This window comes from Carassius carassius, chromosome 43, assembly GCF_963082965.1.
Source record: "Carassius carassius chromosome 43, fCarCar2.1, whole genome shotgun sequence".
Lineage (NCBI taxonomy): Eukaryota > Metazoa > Chordata > Actinopteri > Cypriniformes > Cyprinidae > Carassius > Carassius carassius.
Window position 1 is genome coordinate 13,265,081 of NC_081797.1, and position 20,821 is coordinate 13,285,901.

General features: G+C 35.3%; 1 protein-coding gene and 1 long non-coding RNA gene across 3 annotated transcripts; both read right to left on the bottom strand.

Annotated features, from left to right (window-relative positions):
* Window positions 1-715: 715 nt before the first annotated feature.
* LOC132125490 (uncharacterized) lies at window positions 716-2,130 on the bottom strand. Its single transcript, XR_009426921.1, has 2 exons — window positions 2,001-2,130; window positions 716-1,785 (listed from the first exon to the last, which is right to left on the bottom strand). It is a non-coding gene; the product is annotated as an uncharacterized LOC132125490 (long non-coding RNA).
* A 2,569-nt stretch (window positions 2,131-4,699) lies between these two features.
* LOC132124601 (apoptosis inhibitor 5-B-like) lies at window positions 4,700-15,936 on the bottom strand. Of its 2 annotated transcripts, none has more exons than XM_059535686.1 (14): window positions 15,651-15,936; window positions 13,086-13,247; window positions 12,905-12,998; window positions 11,760-11,825; window positions 11,463-11,614; window positions 10,340-10,567; window positions 9,960-10,064; window positions 9,665-9,754; window positions 8,454-8,632; window positions 6,308-6,401; window positions 6,004-6,060; window positions 5,832-5,917; window positions 5,615-5,757; window positions 4,700-5,532 (listed from the first exon to the last, which is right to left on the bottom strand). In XM_059535686.1, the coding sequence occupies exons 1-14, from the start codon at window positions 15,720-15,722 to the stop codon at window positions 5,453-5,455; spliced, it is 1,608 nt and encodes a 535-aa protein (XP_059391669.1). In that variant the 5' UTR covers window positions 15,723-15,936; the 3' UTR covers window positions 4,700-5,452. The 2 variants fall into 2 exon arrangements, with proteins under 2 accessions (XP_059391669.1, XP_059391670.1); XM_059535687.1 differs by having other exon boundaries at window positions 10,361-10,567; window positions 15,651-15,933.
* Between the last annotated feature and the right edge of the window lie 4,885 nt (window positions 15,937-20,821).

Consider the following 20,821-nt stretch of genomic DNA (forward strand, 5'->3'; position numbering starts at 1 on the left):
TATATATATTTTAAATAAAATAAAAACTATATTAATATTATTAATGATATAATCAAATATAAAATGTATAATATACAATTTAAAAACAAATAAATCATATATTATAATATTTACAAATAATATATTATAATATTCTAATATAATATATTATAACAAATATATATTTATATTATTCAGTTATATATTATAAAATATATATGGTATGGAGGGCCAAATTACTCAAAATGAAATCATTAAATAAATGTGGAAATATAAGAATCATTAAATACATAATTTAATCCATAAATAAATGCATAAATATTTATATGATTGAACAAATATTTATGCATTTATGTAATTAATTAGGTACTATTTACTGATTTATTTATATATTTCACATTTCATTTTGAGTCATTTGGCCCTCCATAGTATATATATATATATATATAAACTTTATATATATATAAAGTTAAAGACTGCAATAATGGTAAATTATGATAATAATATTTTTATATTATTATTATTATTATTATGAAATAATTAAATATATAATGTGTAATATATAATTCAATTTAATAGAATTCAAGACTGATGCACAGTCTCTGTCTCAAATACAAATCCACTACCTGAATAGTGATTTGAGTGCCACAAGTGGAAGTATTAAGTCAAAATTAATAGACCAAAAAAGGAATTCATCCCCTTATGTAGGATTTGGGGGTCAAAATGGGTTTCCTGGGCCCCTTACATGTGCTCACCAAAAAACACCCTGGTTTTTCTCAGTGCATTACAAATAAAGCCAATAATTGTGTTGAATGAATCATATTTCAGAATGACAATCCTAACGTTTGTCAAGCATTAAGTTTTGCATTGCTCAGATGTTTAATGTGTTCTTCGACCATCAGTATCAGACCAGACATGAACGATTCATTATTTACTCCAGAAGTTTATTTGCTGGGATGGCATCATGTAATCGATCTTCATTGTTGACAGACTCTGACACATAGGCAGTCTTGCACATAATCTTCCTCCAGTTCCCATTAATAACATAATCCAAAATATTTGCTTTGGCTTTCCGTCACACGTTTCTTTTTCCTTTGTTTGATGTCCCCCTCCCCAATCCCTCCCTCCCTCCTTCCTCAGTTCTGTTCCACCACCGGGAGAGACGTAGATGTTCTAGGAAACGGACACTGCCCCGGTGGTTTCTATTGGAGAGTTGAGAGGGGAATCAAAATTGATGAGGGTTTGTTTGAATTTCAAGTTCAGATTAAGAATCTCCGCCCTTAAAGCCCTTTCTCTCTGTTTATTTTTCCGTCTCTCCTGCCTAAATGATGTCAGTGGAAGCCGAGCTATAGAGCTATTTATAGACTCTCCCCCTCCCATCAGAATCACATGGTTCAGAGCCGAGGCACAATGACTACCTCAAGAGAAGAGTCTGCATGAATAGAGATGGTGAATATTTATGAACGGGCAAGCTGTCACATGATGTTCCTCCTGCATAACATGTTAAGAAAGTCAGACCGGGCTTTCATGTGCACATCCTCACCATATCCATAAAGTTCGCTGCCATTTATTGATTCATTACTCCCTTCTGCTAATTTATTTATTCTTTCATTCTAAAGTTAGTTGGGACCGAAACTTTCCGGAAGCACAAAATAGCAAATAACTAACTTGTGTGAGCGAAAACCCGAAGGGTCCTGCCTTGTTTGCATCTCTCAGCTGCTGCTGCTTTGCCCACATTGCATGATCCTTCACGTTTCATCCAGCCCCTTGTCTCCATTCACATACATAGCCCATTACATAACAAGCCTGCATGAAAGAGAGAAAGGTATTAAAATGTATTTACGGTTAGCATAACTTAGACAGCTGACATGTGCAGGGTTAAGCGACACTAATGTGCAACAATTTGATGGAGGGTTATAAGTTATTGAAGACGTTGCATAGGCTATTAGTCTATTTAAAGCAACAGCCACACGTGTGGAAACCACTTCTTTTGGGTTTCTAGTTGACATGTTAACACTCACTGGTTGCTATATTTAGTAAGCCTGGCAGTGCTGTTACTATTCCAGGCATTGTACATGAGGGGGCGGATAGTAGTCTTTCATGAAAAAGAGGATAGCGTTCTTTTCTTGCAGTTCTTCAGCCGTACTTGTGTCGCGTGTCTGTGCAAGGTGCGACGACTCAACTTCTGCTGCAGAACAACGCTGCGAACAAATGAATATGTGTTCAAATTAATGACATTTAGTTGAATGCATCACAGCAGAAACATTGAAGGGGGACAATTTTGACATAAGAAATGCTATTCTTATCGTGTACAAACATAACAAATCAGATATAGTAGGTGGCGTAAATAAAAATATAATATAACCAGTAAATAATTAAAAACAGTAATTGGTTCGAATCATACCTTTAATAAAAGATTTTATCAAATAAAAATATTTATTTGTATGCAATACTCAAAATATTTTTTGTTTAACTATACATGAAGAACCAGTCATTTACTACGACATAAAAACTTACTCTTACTGTTTATTCAGTAACTGCTCTGACTGATTCATTAAGTGTTCCCTAAAAAGAACCTTATTAGAGTCCGTTGTTTGCTGTATGCTTTCGATTCACTGAAAATAATCGGTTTATGAGAGGCATTCATTTGGGAATCGGACTACACTGGATACGCTGTATGTTTTTGATTCACTAAAACGCACTCATTCACTCAGGAACTGGACTACACTGGTCAAGCTAAATGCTTTTAATTTATAAAAAAATAATCATTCTTCTTGGTTAACTATTAAATTACATTTCCTCGGGAATCAGCTTTTAATTCTCAAAAAAATCGGTTCATAAGAGTCATTTGCTCAGGAATCAGACTTCACTGATCATGCTGTATAAATATCTCACATGAATCGATTCATAAGAGTCTTTCACTCGGGAATCGGACTACACTACACTGGTCAAACTGAGTGCTAATTCACTTAAAATAATCGGTTCATATGAGTCATTTAGTTGGAAATCCGTCCATACTGATTTCCTATAAACAACCGACTCATTTGAGAGAAGAACGGACTCACTTTATAAAATCGAACTACACTGCTTGCGCTGTTATTTATTTTGTAAATAAAACATAATAACTAATAATAATTAACTGCTAAGAAAAATGTATAGCTTGAATGCACTGTAAGTCGCTTTGGATAAAAGCCTCTGCTAAATGCATAAATGTATACATATAAAACATAAAGGGATCTTAAAAGTTTTTCCTTCAGGAATCGGAGCACGCTGTATGTTACAGTATTGGTGTTGTGGTTAATTAATAGCAATACATGTAACAGTGTCTAGTATTTAACAGCTTCGCATCGGCGGGGAAAGAATTCACGTTCCAAAAACGTATAACGTTACCGGAACTATAACGTTTAAATATTAAATAAGATATCCTAAAAAGCAAATATTTTCACTTAACCCAATAGAGTCTTGTGAAACCTCAGCTGACCCGGCTGTATTAAATGGCACCGTCGTTAATGTAAATAACGTTAATTAGTGGACATGTCGTGGTGGTTTTCCACTGCCCCACCTGTTCACTGCAGTACCATGAACATATTGTTTGATATCGCACGCTTGTTTTTCCAGCCTATTTGTCCACCTCTTGACTGGTCCATCGATTTATCATGTCTTACAAAAATAGCCGATCACTATCAGACGCCTACTGTTGCGTCCTGTCTGTAGTCGTGCTGCTCTTTAATCGTTCTTGTTAAACGCCGAAAGCAAAGTGCGTCTCTAACACGACCAGAATCATGAAGAGAAGGTTTCTTATTCAGTCACTGTATCTCTTTCTGAGAGCGCGTGTGGAGCTGAGGAGCTACAGTGACTGATTTGGGAAATACCTAGTCACGAGCGCCCGTGCTGCGCTCGCGCGGTCTGATAGCGCCACCTAGCGCTCAGTGAACAGCGCGGCACGACACACCTGTTGACGTGGGGACAGAAACTCGACAGATTTAACCCTCAAATCCGTCTGTGTCATGTTTCTTTTACTGTGCACCTCACATGTGGCGATTATTTCATCTGACGTAGCACAAATGCCATAATTAGTCATGTGTTAATCATGTATAATCATATTTGTTATTATCGAATGGTTAAAACTGATTTATCTCGTTATCTTTATGCGATTACGTTAGGGTATTCTTAATTTGTTTTATCTACTGTACCCCTAAACTTAACCCTCACACAAACGTTTCGCATTTTTAGACTTTTAAGTAATTTTTGTTTCGGATTTTACCATTAAAGGAATACAATAAAGGCAAAATCTCTCGTACACAAATCAAAATGATCATTAAAATGTTTTTTTAATTGACAACTGTCTAGTTGCATCTCATTTGTGATGCATGTAAAAAGCCTATGTGTTTTAGGGTTAAAGGAGATATGGTGTACTAGAGTCACAACAATAGAAAAACGATGTTATTATGAATTAGACTGTGATTAGAAAACAAAAGTAGATTAAAATAGCCTTTCACTTTTCGAAGTCCACTAAATTGTCGTGTTTTGAATGTAAATCTGCTTATTGTGGACTTGCATGGCCATCTAGTGGTGAGATTCTTCCATATGAACTAGTTTTACACTGTATTAGCACATAAATACTGGTAGCAAATGTGTGAAATGCAAAATTCATGGCATTTTTGGTATTGACTAAATATTTACCCAATATTCATATTCATACAAAACCAATGAGAATATGTTGAAAAAGGCAAAAAGATTTAATGTGGGTGAAAAATCTGGTTTGAAATGAAAACCAACAGCTGTAATACATAAATGTCTGATTTCCTTCAATCGAAAACAATTAAATATCTCCTACAAACTAAGCATGCACAATGTTTGAAATCGAAAGTGAACTCAAATCTATGCAAGCAATATTTGAAAACGATTGGTTCCTTAAATTATTTTGTAATAGTTTGAAAAGTCAATCCTAGTCTAAAAGGACAATTTCCGTGGAATATACAATCAAGTTAACAAACGAACATCAGAGCACAAGGGCCGTCATACAAACTTAAATATTTATGTCCTGAAATAAAGACAGCATTTGACCCACACAAGTTTGATAAAATTCAGAAGGATATTATTTTTTACTTCTTACAAATCTGTGATTTCTGATCCAACAAAAGCTCTGAAAAATTAAAAAGTAAAAAAAAAGAAAAGATACAAAGGATGTACGTCACCATACAAAAATTCTTAAAAAAGAAAATACACCGTGGCAGTTTTTTGTTCCACAAAGATGATCCAGAAAGAAATACAACCCACACATAACCAACGGCAGGAGGCTGTGAACGGATTCTCAAAAACACACCAGAGAATAAAAATAACAAATGTGGAGAGAAAAGGATGAATGGAGGCCTGGGAGATGCAGGAAGGACCAGGCGAGAGAAACTGTGTGAGAGATATTGTTGTGTTGTGGTAATGCAGTTGCATGGGTGTAGAAGCATATGCAGTCCTCTTAATAAATTCGGCCTCGGCTTCGGTTTCCTCTTCCTCCGAAGCCCCGTCCTCGGCCACCCCTGAAGCCTCCACGTTGTTCTGAGGGCACAGATGAGATCAGTTATATACACAGATACTAATTCATATAGTACTACTGAACAGGTTTTGCTAAGACGATCACCGTAGGAGAAGTTCCCAATGGTGGCGCTGTATTTCCCACTGGGCGGATTGTATATTTGTCGGGCGTCCCTCCTGGGCAGATTTGTGGGAAGCTTCTTTGTTGTTGCTTCTGCCCCGATGTCCTCTCCTGACTGCCTCTTCTGGCTGTAGGATATACATAGATCATGACAACAACTTTCATAAGCAGATTAAATGTATAGGTTGATCCGTTCAGGTACCCGATTGCTGCTGCCTCAGTCTTCTGCACCGGTTTCCAGGATAGAGTCACTGTGCTTTTATAGGACGGAGGGTTATGGAACAGATCCTGGAGAAGATAGACATAAAGAAAAGAGATCAAAATGTGACAAAACAGCAAAGACTTGCAAAAGTGTGAGAAGTCAGGAATGTTACCTTGATTAAAACATTTATGTTGTTGGTGATCTTCAAAGCCACAACTTTGATTTTATTCTGTGAAGAGACAAAATTAGAATACATATGACATCTTTTATCATACTCATTCCAGGGTTTCTTTTTATATGGATTAGGTATATTTGGATAAATAAACCTAAATAAATAAATAAATAAATAAATAAAATAAAATTTAGATAAATTAAAATAGATAAATAAAATTTAAATAAGCAAGCAAGTGAATAACTACCTTAATTTCTATTACCTTAAAGCAAAGATCACTGTAAAAAAAATTATAAAATCATACCTCCTCTGTCTTTAGTGCATCTCCGGTCTTGCCTTGCAATGCCACACGCAGCTGTCGAATATAAACTTGAAGCCCCCGTGCAAAGTACTGTAACCTGTAATATTAATAATAGAGAACTAAAAAATTATACATTTAATTCACATCGTTCATCTGCCCTTCACAAACCAATGTAATAAGATAATAAAAAGTCTTATTCTTGCCAAAAATACAGTAAAAACATAAGTTGTAAAATATAAAAATGTAAAAATTCTGCTTTCTATTTTAATGGGTTACACTTTATTTTAAGGTGTCCTTGTTACAGTATAATTATACATTTAAGTAACCGAGTAGTGATGTCAAACAATAAATCGCATCCAAAATAAGTTTTTGTTCACAATATATATTACATACATATATATATATATATATATATATATATATATAATACAATATATTATAATACTGTGTATATTTATTATGCATTTATAAATACAAACACATGCATGTATACATTTAAGAAAAATACGTTATTTACATAAATGTATATGAACATGGAAATATTTTCTAAATATATACTGTGTGTGTGTATTTATATATACATACATAATAAACAGTACACATTATGTAAAGAAAAGCTTCTTTTGGATGCGATTAATCGTTTGACAGCACTTATACAGAGTAATATTAATTAACTACATGTACTTACTATATAGTTAGGGTTAGACTTAGGGTTGCTTACATGTAATTATTAGGGATAAGCGTTTTCCGCAAATATCACATTCGAATATTTGAGCTCACAAAAAACGAATATACCAATATTCGTTTATTTAAATTAAGTTTAATGAGACAGACGTTATTTTTCAGCAACATTTATTTTTTCCGTCATTTTGAACAAGCTTACAATAAGCTTGAACATTACACATCGTGTTTTGTAGCTGAAAACCTTTAACAATGCGTGCAAACAAACAAAAGTACAGATTAAAAGCAAAAAAAAAAGAAAAAAAGAAAAAAAAGTGAACACAGAAAGCAGCCTGCAGCCTGCAGTAATTAGGCTATTGTAGAACGTAGCCTTCACTTAACTTCGAAACTTTTAAACTGTCAGCAAATCTTTTTTGCTTTTTTTTCTATTGTTTTACATGTTCCTGTTAAGAAATACGGGCATGTAAACATGATCGGGGGAAAGTCAGCTCCTTAGTCTGTTAACAATAAGGCCGGGCGCGGAGAAAAGGCCCTCTGACGGCACAGACGTTGACGGGACTCACAAATAACGGTGTGCTAAGCGAATTAGTTTTGTGAAGCGCTTCGTGTTTTCGTTTCATCACTGAATGGGATCCTCATCTGGTGAAATATATGGCTCCAGCAAGAACTGTTCCCACTCGTCTCAGCTGGACTCTCTGTAATCATCGCTGAAGAACTGGCTCAGCCTTTACCGACGAGTGGGCATTGCATCCTCTTGCATCCGCACCACTCTCATCAAGAAAAATGTTCTGATAATGTTCAAAATCCATTTATCCTTTGCTGAAATTTCCACGGCTTCATTGTTGCTTAGCAATGGCAGACGCCAGGAGCGCTTCTGCCCGAGCGCTTTGGAAAGGAGAAAGGCGCGCCTAGCCTTTTCCACGTGTTTTTAGACACGATATTTGAACGGCCCCTTGTTCAATCATTGATTATTTTTTGCTTGCATACATCTTCAAATATGCCGTGGAGAATCACAGAAAGTGACCAAATTAGGTTTTATTGTGAACTTTTTTTTTTTTTTTTGCGAAATTCGAATATCATTTTTATTTATCGAATAATTAGAGCAGAACGAATATTCGAATGTTCGACTATCAGTGCACACCCCTAGTAATTATGCATAACTGATTGTTATTATAATAGTAAGTACATGTAACGTGTAACAAGGACACCTTAAAATAGTGTTACCACAAAATGTAATTTAATCCTGTGATGTCAAAACTGAATTTTCAGTATCATTATTCCAGTCTTTAGTGTCACATGATCCTTCAGAAATCATTAGTATATGCTGATTTACTGCTCAAGAAACATTTTTTATCATCAGTTATCTCTTATTATTAGAACAATTGTACAAACAGTTGTGCTGCTTAATATTTTTTTTCCAGGTTATTTGTAATAGAAAGCTTTGTTTTTGATTAATACGAGATCTGACCTGATCTTGAAGTCCTTCAACTTCTCTGCACTGATTTTGTCGATGAGAAAGTCAGGTAGTTTTTTGCCCAGCTGATGGAAACTGAAGAGCAGACACTCCACGTAGCTGAACTGCAGCTTGGGCTCTTCATTGGCAGCATTCTCTCCGTTCTCGTCCTCTGGAGGCAGGGGCATGAACTCCTGCAGACATTAGGACAGAGAGAAGCACAACCACAGTATGAGAGGATATTTAATGACAAAGCGTCTGAAGTAAGGGTGGGCGATATGGCCAACATATAATATTAATTTTTTTTAAAGAAATATCACAATTCATGATTTTATCACGATTCTTTGTCATGTTGGTTTTTACTATTTTGCATGTTGTCTGAGTATTACATCTAATTTCCCTATTATAAAGACAAAGCTTTTCAAGATAACAAAATATTTAAAAAAAGAATGACAGATATTTAGGCCAAAGTGGGCAAAGATAAAAATCGTTGTCATTATTGTATCTTTAAAAAAATAAGAACAAAGACACACATTACAAATACACATATTATACAAATAATACAACAGTGCTTTATTTTAAGGTACAATAGGTGTACTCCGCAGAAACATTCAAGAAATTGAATGAACAAATATAAAAACTGATCCCTAAAGCAACTGTATTAAAGTGTTTCAGTCAAGAGCAGTGAGTGATTTTTCTCTGTGTTTTGTCGTTTTATTAATATCAAAGGATAGTTCGTCCAATAATAAAAATTCTGTCACATCTGTCAAAGTGTTTTATATTTATGCCATCATTTACGCACTTAAAATTTATTTTAAACCTGAATGAGTTTCTTTCTTTTGCTGAATATAAACGTTATATTTTATATAAACAGCTGCTGGTCCACAGTGACTGAGTATTTATTTCCTACTATCATATTCAATGTGGAACTGTTTGGTTACCCACATTCTTCAAAATATAATCTTTTGTGTTCAGCACAAGAAAGAAATTGATACAGGTCTGGGACAACATGTAAGTAAATAACAGAAAATAATTTTAGGGTGAACCATATCCCTTTAATGACAATAGGCAGCATGTTTAATACTGTCCCTTTAAGACCTGCCCATATCTAGTATACAGACACACATCATTCACGATCAAAAATCGTCATATCGCACACCCCTAGGCTGAAGTGGAAAGCTTTCTAAATTCTTGTGTGAGTTCAGGAGTTCAACGTAAGCCTTTACCAGTAGCTTCTCAAACAGCATGTTGAGATTGACCTCCAGTTTGTCCATGTCTCCACAATATGGACTCATCTCTGCTAATAACTTCAGTACCTGCAAAGCAGAAAATAGTTTTTTTCCCAGCATTCTACAAATATCTGGGCAAAAAAAAAACAAAAAAACAAAAACAACAACAACTCAACAGACAAGTATCAAATGAAAAAGTGCCCTTTTTTTCATGTTAAAAATTACTCTCACATTCTAGCTTAATAAAGGCTTCCCACCATTCTGACCATGATTTCCAGTTTGTTATACACACCTCCAGCTGGATGTCCAGTTCCGCTACAGGGCTGGTGAGCAGACTGAGGTTGGGCAGCACAAATTCACAGAAGTATGTCACAAAGCGAGTAGAATGCACATTTTTCTGGAGGAGAGGAAAAATGTTAATAATTATGATTTGCATTAAAATGAACAGTGATTATTTGCACTAGTAATTAGTTGTTAATATTAATAATAAAGACAATATAAAAATAATTAAATGCTTATATAAATAAAATTCTTAACCTACAATTTTCTCTCGTTTGGATTAAAGATTGGCACATCATTTTGTGAACAATTCAGGCATGCAAGCTTTTGTCAGGAAGTGACAAATTCAACAGCTGAATATTATTGGAGAAATATTCTAATAGTATTGCTGACCGTTGCTGTGGTTTCACTCACAGAAAAGAGTGGTAAGGCCTGGCGCGTGCACTGCAGGAGCCGGTCGACACTGTCTGTATCTGCGGGGTTCAGCGCCTGCTCCAGGAAAGCCTGCTCCACCACCAGCTCCACCAGCTGCTGCCGTCCGCTCACAGTCTGCATGCTCTTCAGACCGGACAGGATACGCATCAGAAGCACAAACTCCTCCCCCGTCACATCCTCTAGGACCTAGGACAATGAGAGCGACAGGTCAAGTGTGAGAAAGACTAACAGCCAAATGAGCAGTTTGATATTATGCGGTGCAACCAATCAAAAGCATGTGATGCAAATAACATGCAGCAAAATAATAATTAAAAAAAATTAAATTACTTAATTTACAAGACAAGGTTAGCACAGGTTATAAAATGTCACGTGACGTGACTAAATTTATGATATTTTGTAGAATACTTACAAAAAATATTTACTTTTTTTTTTTTTTAAATAAAGCATACTATATTATTACTTTTTTAATTTGATGGTTATGCCACATGGCATTTTTAGAGTAATTATCCTTAAACTTTCCATTTTTTCCAAAACTATATGAAACAAATATGTATATAACCAGCACATTAAGAACTTTGCACATGCATTTAAAACATTTAAACAAGTCAGCGGAAGAAGATGGATGGATGGATAAACAAGTCAATAAGTTTTTGGTTGTGTTTGAAATTAATTAACACATATTCAATAAGAATATATTACATTGATCAAAACATAGAAAGTAAATACATTACAAATGTTTCAAAGGATTTGGATTTCAAATAAATGCTGTTATTTTAAACCGTCTAATCATCAAAGAATCCTGAAAAGATGTCTCACGGTTTCCACAAAAACATGAAGCAGCATAACTGTTTTCAACATTGATGATAAGAAATGTTTTTTAAGCAGCAAATCAGTAAACTAGAATGATTTCTGAAGGATCGTGAGACACTGAAGAGTGGAGTAATGATGCTGAAAATTCAGCTTTGCATCAATAGCATACAATGCAATTTGATTTTTGCTGACCAAATAATTGCAGTCTTGGTAAGCAGAAGAAATTTTTCAAAAATAATTTTATCAACCCCAATAAAAATATAAATGATACCTTTTTTGTCTCTATGAAGATGTAATCTTCCACTTCTTTTGTCATTGTGTCATCTGGCATCATTTTCAACTTTGTACAGAGAAACTTAATCGCTCTTTCTCGAACAATATCTTCTCCTTGTAGGATCTGACTGAACAGGCCTCCCATAGTTCCTGCAAAAGAAAGAAGCCAGGGTCAAAGAGGACAATAACTTAAGTCTTTTAGTCTTCAATACAATAACAATCAGTAGTTTTACATGTAGAATTAACAGAAAACACATTCTACCCATAAAGCATTGAGTGTATGATGAGCAAATACCTTTTGCATCGATTTTGAATATGGAGATCAAAGCGGTGTTGACTTGATTGAATTCAGCAGAATCATCTAAAAGATATGAGAAGAAACGGCTATGATCAAACAGCTGGAAAAACATTATGATGTTTAAATGCACTAATGTATCCAAGAAATGCAAGAACTTGACACTAGTGTTAATTTCGGTAACTAAGACTGACGAAAAATGTTAGAGACAAGCTTTTTTCCCCATGACTAAGACGATACGATAATAAAGTCAATAAACAATAACTAAGACTATATCAACATGCAATTTTGTTAACAAAGTTAGACGTAGTGTTATATATAGTGTTCCTGTGGCTCAGTGGTAGAGCATTGCAAAACGTTGTGGGTTTGATTCCCAGGGAAAATGTTAGCTTGAATGCACTGTAAGTCACTTTGGATAAAAGCATCTGCTAAATACATCAATTTAAATTTAATTTAAATTTAAGACGAGACTAAAATGTATTCAAAAAAATAATACTTTACTAAAAACATTTTTTATTTTTGTCAAGAGTTCTAATCCCCACATCAGAACTTTTGTTACATTGATACATTTTCTGCCAAGAGTTTTGCTTATTTTAAGCAATCTGGCAACCATGCGCCACGCTCACTCCTCTGTGTTCTGTCATGAGATCTCAACTGTATTGTTAGTGATTGTGATTACTGAATAAATGCACTTACTCAACCACTGTTGTTTTAATAGAGAAATTAGCTATTGCAATTGCTAGGAATTTCACTGTAATAATCTTTTTTTGTTTGCTTTAACCGTTTCCATGATGTAGACAGAAAGATTGCATAAGTCTTTGGTATTGATCTATATAATAAAAAGCCTATAACAAATCAGTAAACTAGATTTGGTAAAATACACCATGAATCCACATTCTATTGATTTGTGCATACTGGTGAATATGCAATACTTATAATGCAAAAGTACATTTCTCAAAAGACAACAATCATTACGATTATAATTTTGAGCAAAAATATTTTTTTATCATTTTTACCATTATACAGAATGATGAAAATGTGACTAAGAGGTCATTGACTAAATACTGACTAAAATGTTGAGACTTTGTAGACTAAAAACGAATAAAGACATTAAAAACCAGGTTCTCAGTAGACGCGAGACTGACCTGTCTGCAGCAGCTGTGTGAGGATGTCTGCAACTCTGGGTAAATTCTCTCCTGATGCAAAACGGGGCAGTTCCTTGATAGCCTGCCTTCTGATCTATAATCAGGAAACCAGGAAAGATGAACCAACAACAAAGATTTGTTTTCTGGTTTCACACCCATAACATGATGATGATGTACTCACAGATACATCTTCATCCTCACACAGATCAAGCTGAGCGTTGATGGCTGCATCGGCCAGCTCTGGAAAACTGCTGAAAAATTTTGGAATGAACTGTGCGGCTAGTCGCTTCTCTTTTGGACCTCCTTTAACACCATCCAGAATTACCTGATAAGCATCTTTGTGCTAAAAAAAAAAAGAAAAAAGATCAGAATAAGTGACATTTTATAATTATATATATATATATATATATATATATATGTATATATATATATATATATATGTGTGTGTGTGTGTGTGTGAAGTAAAAATTAGGGATGCACCGAAATGAAAATTCTTGGCCGAAACCGAAAAAGAGAAAACCAAGGCCGAAAACCGAAACCGAAACACCGAAAGAAATTATCCCAATTATTAGTACCATTGCATTTATTGCTATGACCGTGTACTAACTTTACTAAAATTAAAACATTGCAATTGCATAAATTAATATTAAAGTTTCAAAGATAATTACAATTACATAAATTATAAAAAAAAAACATAAAAATGCATAATTACAAATTATGCAAATATTTATTAAGCACATTGCAACAATGCACAGTATAAAATAAAATTCAAACTAAAATTTAATCCCACTCATCTGTATATTAAATAATAATGTACAGGCCTACTGGCCTGCAGAAAGGTTTTAAAATTAACTGTTCTCTCAAAAAAAGTGCATTTAGGTGAAGAGCATTTGAAATTTTTCTCTGTAGTACTAGAAAGTGCATTACTTCTCCAGTAGGCAAGACTGTTATCACTTCTGGGGATGGGGACTTCAGACAGATAACCATCTAGCTGTTGAGCAGTTGAGCTTGTCATCTGCCTGACATTTGAGAAATATTTGAGAGAGTGCATTTAAATAGGGCCAGGGCATAAATAAACATTTTTATCAAATTAAAGCAGAAATCTAGCAAAGAATCTAGCAGAAATATGGCTACAATCTGATATTATGCATGTATATGTATATGTGTGTGTATTATATATGCAGAGACGAGTCTTTTTTTTTTTTGCGCTCTGTTCTCAGTCTCCTGCGCTTGGCGCTTCTCCGTCTCCACGCGGGTTCTCCGCATCCAGCGCGGCCTGGAGCATTTCTCGTGTGCTCTGCCATATTTCCGCGTCCAAGTAATGGTCTTTATAACGCGGATCAAGCACATTCGCGATGAAGTGCGGAGGATCCGAAAAGATCTCAGTGAGACGTGTGCTAACAGACTCTATAAGACTGTACTTTTCTTTGTTTTCACTTCGTGGTCCGTCTCAATCTCTTTGTTAGGAGACGCTTTAGTGCTGCGAATAAAGGAATACGAATAGAGAGAATGTTCTCTATTAAGACCCACTGGTGTGAAGTGAATGACGCGGGGAGCTCGTGGTCTGCGCTATGCAGGTGCACGTGCAGGTCGCGGTTTCTGTTTGCGTCATCATAACATTTCGGCCGTGTTGTTTCGGTAATAAAAGTGTTTCGGCCGAAAACCGAAAATGCACTTTTTGGCCATTTTCGGCCGAAAATTTTCGGTGGCCGAATATTCGGTGCATCCCTAGTAAAAATAATGATATATTTCAATATTTATGATAATTTTAACATATGAACAAATTACTTTTCAAAGTATGTTCAACCAAGTAGCTGTAGTTGTCCACACACTGGAAAAAATACAATCAGACCAAAAAAGACCTATAAAAAATATAATTTTATTTTTCATATGTAAAAGTGACAAAAGTCTTAAAAACAACAAACCTGGTTGACTAAACTTCTTCGTTTATGCAGTTGTGTATTCATTGTTGTTTTTTTATTTTGTTTTTTTTGAGCGCATACAATTCCGGTTTAATTTTCAAAATATATTCCTATAGAAAACGGTTCTCGTAAATTGTAATATCAAAATATTACTGTTAAAGTGTTAAATGCAGTCTTGGTGAAAACTTCATTATTAACTTTTAACTTCTGATTGGTACTGTATACTTATTTATATAGACAGTAAAATAAAATAAAATAAAAATAACAGCACAATATAAAAGAAAAATATGTAATATTATTACATTTTATTATTAAATATTACAGTTGATATTACACACCATATCTTAACATCAGATTTTATGCTCCCAAAATAAGGAAAAACTACCATGTTTGCATTATGTAAATCCACTCCTTCCTGAGCTGGTAGTCATTCATTAGTGTTTCTGTGCGCGCGACTGCGGAACCCACATTCACAAACGCATTACGCACACATTAGCCTTGGCTAATGTACGTAACATTAGCGTTGGCTAAACGTGATAGCTTTTTCTTTAACAAACTTTAAATTTAACAAACGTATTTAATCAGACACAAATGTAATAACCGCTTCCCGCCTGCACAGCTGCCCTAATAGTTCGCACACGGCCCTGTTAGCTTATTTGCTAAAATAAACAAAAAACATTTCAAGTCAGCTATTAGGGCTAATATGCTAATACGCTAGAGGAGGCCGCGTGTAGCCTTAAAATAAATAACCCCCTCCCAAACTGAATATCTAACGAGTACATTTCATTCAGGCGGACAGCACAGAGATACGAGGCTTTATTTACTTTGCTGAGATCCTCTTTCTCGTCGGCGAGGATGCCGTAGTTGCGGTAGAGCTCCTCCACTGTCGCCGCCATCAGCGCGTCTGTCTTCAGGTTTTCGGTGAATAACGGCCGTTCTGCTGCTCCTCCTGCGACACTTCAGCTGTGTCCGCTCCGAGGGTCTCCAAACGCGTCGCGATGTTAACGCACAGGTGTAATGTGGGATGTTATTTTGGAAGCGAGCGTTGCTCTCGCGTGCAGTGCGTCAGCTTGGGTTTGTTGCTGCTGCAGAGGCGGGAGGAACTCTTCTTCGACGATTTTGGGAGATGATTGACAGCGCCTTTGGGAAAGAGCGCCATCTGATGGATCGGGGCGCTAATTCGCAAATAAAATGAAAAGAAAATGTCCCTATTAACCAACTATCCTGTTGAGGCCTTTTTAGTCCCATTGTACGTATTGATGAAACCACTCCAATCCGGCTTTGTTGGTACCATGATGCTGATCATCAACTTTCTTTGTCAACTCAGGCTTTGATCCTGAGTTTGTGACATGATTGTGTGACATCACTGGCGAACAGCCAATCACGAGCCTTGGTTAAAGGTTTTCCTAAAAGGTAAGAGATTGAAGAATATGATGAATTGAAATGCATTTACAATTTTTTTTAAAAAAAGTACTTGTTCATGAAAGAGAACAAATAAAATAAAGTATCTTGTTCTATCAGTGCAGTCACAAGTGAAACTTAAAGGGTTATTTCCCCCCAAAATCAAAATTATGTCATTAATAACTCACCCTCATGTCGTTCCAAACCCGTAAGACCTCCGTTTATCTTTGGAACAGAGTTTAAGATATTTTAGATTTAGTCTGAGAGCTTTCAGTCCCTCCATTGAAACTGTGTGTACGGTATACTGTCCATGTCCAGAAAGGTAAGAAAAACATCATCAAAGCAGTCCATGTGACATCAGAGGGTCAGTTAGAATTTTTTGAAGCATCAAAAATGTTGGTCCAAAAATAGCAAAAACTACGACTTTATTCAGCATTGTCTTCAAACAAACAAACAAACCCAATATCCCGGAGTAATGCATGCACTAAAACAGTACACTGACTGAACTGCTGTGAAGAGAGAACTGAAGATGAACACCGAGCCGAGCCAGATAACGAACAAAAGACTGACTCGTTCACGAGTCAAGAACCGGTTGCATCGGTTTTCGGATCACCAGTAGTTCTTTCGGACAGTTCGATTCAATAAACCGGTTGAAGAAAACGGTTCACCGGTTCTTTTGCGCTCAACGTAATGGCGTCATTGGCGATGATTGCAAGCCTTCGGTTTACCTGGGCTCATAACATAAGCACAGAATCAGTTCAGAATCAATCACCAAAAGAATCAGTTCGGTTCAGACGCTCTGTGTGTCGATCTGCTTCACACTGAATCACACATGCGCAGTATCATCAGCTCCTCGGTTCACGAATCGAACACGTCTGACAGAAACGGTTCTTGACTCGAGAACGAGTCAATCTTTCGTTCGTTATCTGGCTCGGCTTGGTGTTCATCTTCAGTTCTCTCTTCACAGCAGTTCAGTCAGTGTACTGTTTGAGTAAATGAATTACTCCGGGATATTGGTTTGTTTGAACTCAGAGGGAGTGTCAGCCACATTAAAAAAGTTAACAGCTTAAGTCATTTGTGGATTAATGCGTATTGGAGACGCGAACCGTTTCAAACACTGAAGACAATGCGGAATAAAGTCGTAGTTTTTGCTATTTTGGGACCAAAATGTATTTTCGATGCTTCAAAAAATTCTAACTGACCCTCTGATGTCACATGGACTACTTTGATGATGTTTTTCTTACCTTTCTGGACATTGACAGTATACCGTACACACAGCTTCAATGGAGGGACTGAGAGCTCTTGGACTAAATCTAAAATATCTTAAACTGTGTTCCAAAGATAAACGGAGGTCTCACTGGTTTGGAACGACATGAGGGTGAGTTATTAATGACATAAGTTTGATTTTTGGGTGAACTAACCCTTTAAGTTAGTTTATATAGTTGAAAATATACATCAATAGAGACTCGAACATGTTACATGTCCCATGTAGCCATTTAAAAAGTGTTATCTATTGATTCTACAGCTTATTTATATTATTTAAAATCTATATATATTAACATTCATTTAAAATAATTTATAATAATTGTTAAACTAAAATTGCTTGTATTAATCATATAAATATATAGATCATATCAAATAACTAAGTAAATCATTAAACACAGACAATTATATATATATATCTATATATATATATATATACACAGTACAGACCAAACACACAGTTTGGACACACCTTCTCATGACTATGAAAATTGTAGAGTCACACTGAAGGCATCAAGGGCTATTTGACCAAGAAGGAGAGTGATGGGGTGCTGGGCCAGATGACCTGGCCTCCACAGTCACCGGACCTGAACCCAATCGAGATGGTTTAGGGGTGAGCTGGACCGCAGACAGAAGGCAAAAGGGCCAACAAGTGCTAAGCATCTCTCGGGGAACTCCTTCAAGACTGTTGGAAGACCATTTCAGGTGACTACCTCTTGAAGCTCATCAAGACAATGCCAAGAGTGTGCAAAGCAGTAATCAAAGCAAAAGGTGGCTACTTTGAAGAACCTAGAATATGACATATTTTCAGTTGTTTCACACTTTTTTGTTATGTATATAATTACATATATAATTCCACATGTGTTAATTCATAGTTTTGATGCCTTCAGTGTGAATCTACAATTTCCATAGTCATGAAAATAAAGAAAACTCTTTGAATGAGAAGGTGTGTCCAAACTTTTGGTCTGTACTGTATATAAATATATATATATGACATGTCTGACACAAAGTCACTCAAGTTTATCTTGCTCCAAATTAAAGGTCACTAATGCCAAAAAAGGCTTTAATGATAATTACTAAGTAATTTTATGATTTATATAATTATTTGGATTCATATAATTATTATTATTTATCTATTGCACACAAGCAATTTTAACTTAACAGTTATTATAAATCATTTATTTTAAATAAATATTAATGTATATAGATCATGTGATATAAATTATCTGTAGTATCAATAGATTGTGCTATTTAAAAAAAAAAATCTGACCTTACATGTTCGAGTCTCTATCAATATATTTTCAAATGTATAAACTGATTTAACAAAAGTTAACAGCAAGATTCAAAAATTAGTTTTGATTCTCGCTGGGTCTCTCGCGAGAAGTAAATCAAACTTGCTTTGTGCTGCAAGGCTTGTGATTGGTTGTTCGCCAGTGATGTCACACAAGCATGTGCACGCGCTCCACAGACTCACGATCAAAGCCTGAGTTAACAAAGAAAGTTGATGAACAGCATCATGGTACCAACAAAGCCGGATTGGAGAGGTTTGGTTTTGTCAACTCAAAACTAATCCTGTAACTCTGAATTTGTTCAGCTACCATCATGGTACAGACCCCTGACCCGGAGCAGGTTAGCCGTGGAGTGTAAGTTACTATGGGAATAAATGCCCCTAAAAGCCAAACCACTTTCATGGTACCTAAAACCCAGGATTGGTGCAAAGTAAACTGAAATTTACCTGGCTAGCCAGCTAATCCAGCTTCATGGTACAGTGAACAATTTTTGGTGTCAAATATGATTAATATATTTAAACAAAACCTGAAAGGTTCTTAAAATCAAGGTTCAATTTGACCCAAAACAATGGCCTATAGAATAAGAATTACACTAAACTTAAGAATAAGAATGCCACTACACTTAACGTAAAATGGGCTCTTTTTATGTTATAAACAATAATACAAGACAAAATGCAATATAAGAATGACCAAATGTAGTCATATTCACTGTAGCATCTGATTAAAGAAATACAGTGGTGGCCAATATTATTAGAACACTAGTATTTTCACCAGCTAAAAATGGTTTTAAGTGTGTCAGTAGGAAATATCAGTGTACATTTCCAAACATTCCAAACAACATCTCACTGGATTATTATTATTTTTTTTTAGCTGGTCGAAACACTAATGTTCTAATAATTTTGGCCCCCACTGTATTAAAAAAACAACAATTAAACTTCCCAGTGCTAATGTAGCTGTTGTAATGATTTTGAATGGTTTTCAAATTTGAATATAGTACTCTACTCTCAGCTTTTAACTCTAAAAATAGAAATTTAAGAAACAGGAACTCATTTTTATTTACTGACTGTGAGCTGCAGTCAAGTAAACCTTCCAGAAGATGGCATCAAAGACCAGTAAATTCATGCTCTTCGGCTGCACAATTTCCCTATCTTCTTAATAGGAGCATTACTGAAGTAATCACCTCAAATAAGATTACAGAACTTTCTTACAGTGGCAGTCAGAAGAGAAACTGTCTGGCTCCTTCTGCCAGCAGGGTTCCTACAGGTTTCTTCAAGTTAAATTCAAGTCTTTTTAAGACCTTTTTAAGACCACTTATATAAAAAATTAATACCTATTTCACGTCCCTACCAAGCAAAGAAAAACTAAATCCTTGAACTTGTTTTCATGGGTAAAAGATAAGCAGAGCAGTTGTGAAAAATAAAAACATTTCAGTAGGCCACAAGACAGTTTGCCGAACAATGTTAAGTTGTTTTTTAACATTAGCTAGCTACTTATTATTGGGAATATGGGGAACTGAGAGACCCCTGAACAACAAACATCGAAAATTAGAACTCAGCAATACACATTAAAGGCGCAATATGTAATTTTTCTGCTTTAAAAATAGCAGATATCACTATATCTATGTTATATATATTTTTTTGTTTTGTACTTACATTATCCCGACAGTTTCCACGAACTTTCAAATCCGAATAATTTTCAAATTATAGTTTAATTAGAAGACACGGCACGTTTCTTTATTTCCGTTTTGTCGCCCGTCTATGGCGTCATATAAACTTTGACCCCTCTAGTTTATCTAACTTCCTACGGAACCGCCAAATACAAAGGTGAACAGAAGCAAAGACGAGACGAAGAAGAAAAAGTAGTAGCTAGCCTTGATCGAGACTATTATATTTTATATTTATATTGTTTATATTCGTATTTATACCTCAATCAATAACTTAGTTATGGATCATGATTATGCTTTGCCTGCACGTTCTGTGAAGCGCAAACGTACGAGTGAAATAAATGACCTGAGAAGGTTTTGGGACGAAGAAGAAACGAGA